At 39.3% G+C, this 8211-nt stretch overlaps 1 protein-coding gene across 1 annotated transcript; it reads left to right on the top strand.

Annotated features, from left to right (window-relative positions):
• Positions 1 to 4118: 4118 nt before the first annotated feature.
• Positions 4119 to 7847, top strand: FAM177B (family with sequence similarity 177 member B; the record flags this gene model as incomplete). Its single annotated transcript, XM_082649276.1, has 4 exons — positions 4119 to 4286; positions 4572 to 4638; positions 7191 to 7288; positions 7647 to 7847. 4 exons carry the CDS (start codon positions 4119 to 4121, stop codon positions 7845 to 7847), a joined length of 534 nt encoding a protein of 177 aa, XP_082505402.1.
• Positions 7848 to 8211: the final 364 nt, after the last annotated feature.

Genomic DNA, 8211 nt, shown 5'->3' on the forward strand with positions numbered 1-8211 from the left:
AAATTTAACCCTTGACAGGCTTTTTGTAATTCTGACCTTTAACAATGGCATTGTACAAATAAGATTTGGTGACTGATTCATGCATACATAAACATATGTATGCATGAATATATATTTATATGTATATTCAATCCTGTGTTTATTGCCCATAAAACTTTTAAAAAGTCAATCTGCTGGTCTTCATTTTGATAGATGGCTGATAATTGATTCACTCATATATATTATGATTACTGACTTATTTGGAATTATTTCTAATATTTTATTGGTGTTTTCATTAATCATGCTTTTCCTTTGCTCTCTTTATCCCCTTTTTCCTGCCTTCTGTTGGAGTGTTTATTTCCTTTTTTTTTTTTTTCTTCTACTGGTTTTGAAGCCATACATTCTAATTCCATTATTTTGCTAGTCACCTTTGAATTGTCAGCATGCATACTTATCCTCTCCAAAGTATTCCAAAACAATACTTAAAGAGGTCAACCCCTCATATTTTTGTTATTGTTAGCTAATACCTAATACTTCTTTGTTTTTATACTGTGCCCTACCAAAGTAGTGTTTTTAAGAGTCACTATTAAGAGTTTCACTTTGTTTACTTGTTCATTTACATTTGTTTCTTGCATCTCACTCTTACTTCTGCGTTCACTTTCCTTCTATTTGACACAGAATCTTATATTATTCATTGTTCAGTGAAGATGCAGGAATGCTTAACTCAGTTTCTATAGGTCGTAAAATGTCATTGTTTTACTCTCAAAAATTGTTCAGCTGGATATTGAATTCTTTATGACAATAATCAACTGTCTTCTGGGCTCAGTTGTTGCTGATTTGAAGTTAGCCTTTAGCCTAATCTGCCTTATCTATTATAAATTTTAAGATTTTCTATAATTTCTATGATCTAGGTTTGATTTTATTTTTTTATCCCTCTAGTATTCTTCATGTTTCTCATATTTGAAGATTTGTGTCTTTCTTCAAATACGGAAAATCCATAGCCATTACCTCTTCAAACATCACCTCCCCCATTATTTCTGTTCACATCTTCTGGAACTCCCATTAAAAGTATATTGAACTTTCTCATCTATTCTTAGCTCATAACTTTTCTTTCATGTTAACAGAATATATATATATGTACATATATATATATATCTTTATCCTGTTTATGAGAGATTTCCTCAGATTTCTTCACTATGTTTAATCTACATCCAACCTATCCTATGTTCCCATATATTTCATTTCTGGAATTTCTGTTTGGTTCCTTTTCAAATCAACCTGTTCCTTTTGGATACTATAATGTTTTGCTTCCTTTATCTCTTTGAATATATCAACCATGTTAATTTTATTTTTAATTTAATTTATTTATTTATGGCTATGTTGGGTCTTCGTTTCTGTGCGAGGGCTTTCTCTAGTTGCGGCAAGTGGGGGCCACTCTTCATCGCGGTGCGCGGGCCTCTCACTATCGCAGCCTCTCTTGTTGCGGAGCACAGGCTCCAGACGCGCAGGCTCAGTAATTGTGGCTCACGGGCCTAGTTGCTCCGCGGCATGTGGGATCTTCCCAGACCAGAGCTCGAACCTGTGTCCCCTGCATTGGCAGGCAGATTCTCAACCACTGCACCACCAGGGAAGCCCAACCATGTTCATTTTTAAAGTTTCATGTTGTTCTATTATTCCTAATTCTTGGATGAGGACTCTCCCATTTTTTTCATTTCATTTGCTGAACCCTCCTCATGATGGTTGGTTTCCTCATGTGATTTGTAAGTTTTTGCAATGAGCGCATCCTTGGCCAGGGTTATTTGTAGTGGAGGTCCAGTGTTCCCTGTCCTGTTGAAGCCTCCCGCCAGGGTGACTTTGCTTTTGCATCTGAGAGTTCTGTGGGCTGCACTGCCTCCAGGTTACTCGGCTTTGCTTCAGGTCCTTAGAGGTCCTTATACCGTATGAGGGCTATGAATCTGGGCCACGTACCAGTATGGGGTCCTGGCCTCGGGCTCCAATTTTTTTTCAGGTGACTATTTCTACCCAAGTTGCCAGGAGATGACAAATTATTTTGCCACTTTTGCAGGCCAACAGGTAGTTTTACTCGTCCATATTTTGTAGCTAAGATAGTACTTGATTATCTTCGTTTTATGCAGGTAGCTTTGCTTCAGCTCCCCACACTCATGGGATTTGTGATTTAGGCTCTCCTCTCTGCGCCAGCATTAAAACTCTAGCCCCAAGGCCTATACCTGGTTCTGAAACCCCAGGAACTATCTCCGCTTCAGCTCACCCGTATGATTTTGAGTTTCCTCTTTTTCTGACACCTGGGTTAGCTTTCTTCCTTTCTTCCTTTCCTTCTCTTTTTCCCCTCCTTCTTCCCTCCCTCACTTCCTTCCTTCCCCTTCCTCTCTCTGACTCTCTGACTTCCTTAGTGCAGCCTGATTGAATGTTTTGTTTGTTTCATTTTATCCCGCATTTCTGTGTGTTTGGAACAGGAAGAAAAACTCTTCCACATCAGCTCAGCCTGTCATGTTTGCTGATATAATCTTAAAATATATTAAGACAAGAGTGTACTTACTACGTTAGAACAGTGCCTGATATATATACATCATTAAGTAAGTGATAAGTACTTGACAATAGCTAGCTTTTATTAAATACTTACTGTTTTCTAAGAATTGTTCTGAGTCCTGTATGTGTCTTTACTCATTTACTCCTTAATTTTACAAGGTTGGTACTATATTCACACACATTTTCAAATTATATTATTCTTATTTTATAGATGAAGAAACCAAGACACTGGAATATTAAGCAACAGGATTTTGAGCCTAGACAGTCTGGCTCCAAGCTCCTCAGCTTTATTAAGATTTAACTTAAATAAAATTAAGTCTAGATTTTGATTCGCTTTGACAAATGTATATACACAGTCGAGTAACCACTACTACAATCATACTATCTCTTAGAACAATTCCATCACCCCAAAAAGTTCCCTTTGCCCGTTTGTAGTTAATCTCCTCCCACAGCCTGTCACCCCTAGCAAACACCGATCTGTTTTCTACCACTGTAATTTTGCCTTTTCTAAAATGTCACATAAGTAAAATCATACAGTGTCTGGCTTCTTTTACTTAGCATAATGCTTCTGAGATTCCTTCAGGGTATTGCAAATATTAGTTGTCCGTTACTTTTAATTGCTGAGCAATATTCCGCTGAATAGATATACCACATTTTGTTTATCTTTTACCAGTTAATGGATATTTGGATTGTTTTCAGTTTGGAGCTCTTACAAATACAGCTGCTATGAATGTTCACATACAAATCTTTAGATGGATATATATCTTTATTTCTCTTGGGAAAATATGTAGACATGGAATTACAAGATTACATGGTAAGTATATGTTTGACTTCTAAGAAACTGTCCAACTGTTTTCCAAAGTGGCCATACTAGTTGCAGTCCCACTGGCAAGCAATTTATGAGAGTTCTAGTTGCTTCACTTACCCCTCAACATTTAGTATTGTTAGTCTTTTTAATTTTCTCCTTCTAGTGACTATGTTGTGATATCGCATATGGTTTCTATTTGCATTTGTCTAATGACTATGACATTGAGCACTTCTCCTAAGTTTATTTGGCATCTGTAAATTTTTGGGAAAGTGTCTGTTCAAATTCTTTGCCCTTATTTTAATTGAGTTGTTTATATTTTATAAATTGCAGTTATTTTTTATATATTCTGAAAATAAGTCCCTTATCAGACATATACTTGGCAAATATTTTCATCTGTCTGTGCAAAGCCTGTACTCTTTACCACTACTTATATTGCGCCTCAGTATTTATCGAAATGATTGAGGAATTTCCATAGGGCGATGGCCCCTTCCTACCCCTACCAGCAACTGCAGCTTTTGCAATTAATAAGGAATCCTGTTGACATTTTTGTTTGAAGACCCAAAGTTCACATTTTCACTACTAATTGAATCTTTTCTGTTTTGGTACAGAACTAAACTGTCTTCTCTTGGATTTGAAGAACTGATGAGATCATAGCTGCGATTACCTCTGAACTCTCTGTCTTTACAATCCATTGAAAATGATTAGACACGTCTCTGCTATATCAACACTGTCCTGGGCAGATTGTCTTAAAGCGTCCTGTTTTTCATTTGCCAGTTTTTTCCTTATGGAAAAAGACAGTTTCCAGCAGTTAGAACTAGAAAAGCGTAGACCTTCCAAAAGGAGGACTCCCAAAAGAGTTATTCATTTTGTTGATGGTGACATCATGGAAGAATATAGCACAGAGGAAGAGGAAGAAAAAGAGGAACAGAGAACAAATTCAACACTTGATCCTGTAAGCTTAGAATATCATTATTAGCGAATATGGGGGCTGAGTGAATGCGAAATTAAGGCAGATGAGGTTTGTGGAAAACACAGTTTTAAGCTAATTCCTTGCTCTCCTTGGTTTGCTTTCTACAGCCAAGTACAATCAACTTATAATTTTGATAATCTTAGGTTTCTCATCTATGAGAGAAAATGGAACCTATTACGAAGTATTTTGAAACTTCTACACTGCAGACTCTGCAGTCACCACTCCTGTTATTAATTTATGCTGATTTGGTTTCTCTTTTTTTTTCAGTCTAAACTTTCATGGGGGTCCTACCTATGGTTTTGGGCAGGGCGAATAGCAAGGACCTCATTTTCTAGTAAGTACTGCTAAGGTTATTTTTTTCTGTCCTAAATATAGACTTACAGACCCTCAGAGTTAGATGGGACTTCCAGTGGTTTAATCCACTCCACGGCATTCTGAAGAACTGGTCACTTCCATATCTACGCTTGAACATTCCCGAAGGCATAGAACCTCACATCTTCAGGCAGACCCTCCCATCTTTTCTCAACTCTTTTTAGTAAATTCTATCTTCTATTCTATCTTCTTTTAAAGTTCTTCCCATTGATCCTAGTTGTCTTTTTAAAAGCCAGACAACACCAGTCCAGATTCCTCTTTCATAGAATTTCAAATATTTGAAGACAATAGTCAGTCCTCCCTGAGGTGACTGTTCACCTGGATAAACTTCCAAGTTTTTTCTTTTTTCAACTGTTACCTGACACAGGTCCAAGTTCCCTTTTCATAATCACTCTATTATAAACAATTTTAGTGATCCCTCCCAAGGACATAATGAATAGCCTAAGTGGCTACTTACAAGAGACAAAATACTAAATCTTATTTTGCCTTTCATCAATTTTTTAAAAATCACAATTGGCAACATGTAATTACTCATTTCCTTCTAACTTGCACATGCTTGTGTATGTGATAGGGGGAAACAACTTTAAGAATCTGAGAAAATATAAAATATAGCTCTTAGGAATTGATCTTCATTCATTCATTCAGTAAACATTTATTGAGTCCTCATGTATGCTCAGCACTGTGCAGGACCCTGGGACACAAAGACAAATGACAGTCTTTGCTTTCAAGGGCCTTAATAGTCAATGGGTAATATAGGCCGGTAAACATGCCCATGATGATAATTTGTTGTTACAACCTCCATGGCAGGAGGAGTGTAGGGACTATAGACTGGGATACTCAGGAATGTTGATGTACAGAGGAGACATCTTAAGGATGCTATGAAAGTATGTCTGGCCAAGGCCAGCTTGGGGACCATGAAAGTGACCAGGGGGTCTTTAAATCACATTAAAAGTAATGATAAGGGAGATTTAGTCAGATGGTATGAGCCCTAAGTGCTTTTTGATCAAGGTGCAAGGTTTGTAATTTGGAAGTTACTTTAGAGACCCAGGTGAATACTGACCTTACCTCAACCAAAATATGTTGGCAGAAGAAATGCTGCCTTCCAGAGACTTCTATGCTTTAGTTAGGGCAAGACTGTTTGAAGAGGTGAAATATTTTGGAGGGAGGGAGCCTTAGAGATTAGATCAGGTAAAAGAAGCAAAACTCAGTACAGCAATATGAGCGTGTGAAGGAGAACAGGGACTACAGTGATTTCTATGTTGGGCTTTGACTTCAGATGACAGGGGCGGGACACACAGGGAATCAGTCTGCCTTCAGGGTTCCAAATGGAACTGTAGCCTGAAAGGGCTTCTGCCGGGGGCTTCCAGATTTTAGTGAAGGCATAAATACGCTAACAGTCTGATCTTTACACAGAGACTTTGGTTAGAGCTGGAACCCAGACGACACTGGTAATTAATTTTTTCCATGTAAGATTCTAGTAGGTCATAAACAGGAAAACTTCCTGAGATTTATTCTAATGTTTTAGAAACTTCTCTTATGCACATGTACTAGGCACTGTGGCAAACAAACAGATTACAGAGCTAGAGTATTTTTGAAAGGATAAAGCACGTTAAAAAAGAATAGACGGCATCATTTTGATGCACTGTATGAGCAATTTCTTCAGAAGTGGAATGAATCATGGGAATCAGAAAGTCCTATAATGGGGTGAGGCACATCAGAAGTCCTATACTTTTACAGGAGAACATCTCTAGGAGAGACCTTTTTGGAAACCCCTCATTATTCATGCTAAACCTTTATCCCTAACTCTAACAACCCCTGAGGCTGCAGGCCACCTTGATATTGTAACTGAAGGCAGACAAGGAAGGTCTTAAATTGCTGCTAGGAAGGAGTTTGTTTTGATGCATGGAAAAATTTCTGACATGGGTCTCAGTAACATTGGATTTAATTTGGGGTATACTTTGCAACATACTCACAGCGGATGATCAGATGATACACATGGGGATAGGCAACATCTGTTCTGATTGCTCAGGACCTGTACCTGTTATTAAGTATTTTGAAAATCTCCCCTGATATATTCATCTGGAAAGGATAGTTTACATGTAATCCTATGTGAAGACAGAAGATTTAACAAATTCCCTTTGAGTCCTAGGACTTTTTGAGGGTCTGGAGCAATTGAAATCTTTTGTCAGCCTTGAAGTTAAGTATAGTAATAGACCATTTGAGGGCAAGTTGAAACTTGAGTTTAAGCTTTAATTATTATTTTTTTTTTTTTGCGGTACGCGGGGCTCTCACCGTTGTGGCCTCTCCCGTTGCGGAGCACAGGCTCCGGATGCGCAGGCTCAGCGGCCACGGCTCACGGGCCCAGCCGCTCCGCGGCATGTGGGATCTTCCCGGACCGGGGCACGAACCCGCGTCCCCTGCATCGGCAGGCGGACTCTCAACCACTGCGCCACCAGGGAAGCCCTAAGCTTTAATTATTAATTCAGTTTACCAAAGCGTTTTTCTTTCTTCTAGCATGTGAATTCCTTGGTGGAAGATTTGCTCTCTTCTTTGGTCTTAATCAACCCAAATACCAGTATGTGTTAAATGAGTACTATAGAACACAAAATAAGGTATGTGACATCCCGCTGGGGACACCAAGAGCCCTGAGATGGGAATGTTGGTTGTTCCTGATTTGGGCCCTTACAGAGGAGTATTTTCCCACCTGGTAATTCATGTAACTGCAGTTTCACTGAGCTCCCATGGTCAGACTGACTTCTTTTTCCAATGCCCCTCACCCCATGATGCTTATTCGTATTTGCCTCTCTTGTGTGAAGTTAGAAGGTCCTGAGATAGTTCGTAGATGGTAGTCGAGTGTGAAGCCTGAGATCGCATAAAGGGGAGGCTTCTTATAAGGCTGTCTCTATAAGAGGGGGAGATCAGAGGTATTGGGTTTAGTGTTAAACATTTCCTTATTTCTCTCTGTATCAGGAAAGTGACAAGGAAAGTGAAGGGAATGGATCAAAGGCCCAACCAGCCAATGTTCCCAATGAAAAGCATCACCTGGAGGCAGGGGCCCGAGAGTATGGAACGAGACAACAGGACATTGCCGAGGGCATTCCTCGGTGGAGTATCTCATCCAGCGAGGGCCTGATGGCAGATTCCAGCTCCTCATGGGCAGCAGGGCTATAGTTCCCCTGGATCTCTCATCCTCGGTCATTGATTACCACGGCAACAGCACCACAGGTAGCACTTCTGAGCCAGATCTGATCTCAATCTCTTTGTGATTTATTCTCCAGCAGCCAGGAATTGTAAACAATCATAAGAACAATTGTGGATTCTTTCTCAATGTAAATTTTTATTTATAAGCCCAGCAGCCCAACTCCACCCCAGTGATATAAGTCCTGTCCGTCAGTTGTGGGCTACTAGTATTGACATTTGCACAGTAGTATAAATGCCTTAAGGAACGTGGGCACAGGAGTTTTAGTCTGAAACTCTTTGTCACATGGCGAGGGTACAGAAAAGGACCCTCTGTTCCTCAAAAGAAACTTAGGGC

Source organism: Grampus griseus, assembly GCF_964374135.1.
Source record: "Grampus griseus genome assembly, chromosome: 1".
Lineage (NCBI taxonomy): Eukaryota > Metazoa > Chordata > Mammalia > Artiodactyla > Delphinidae > Grampus > Grampus griseus.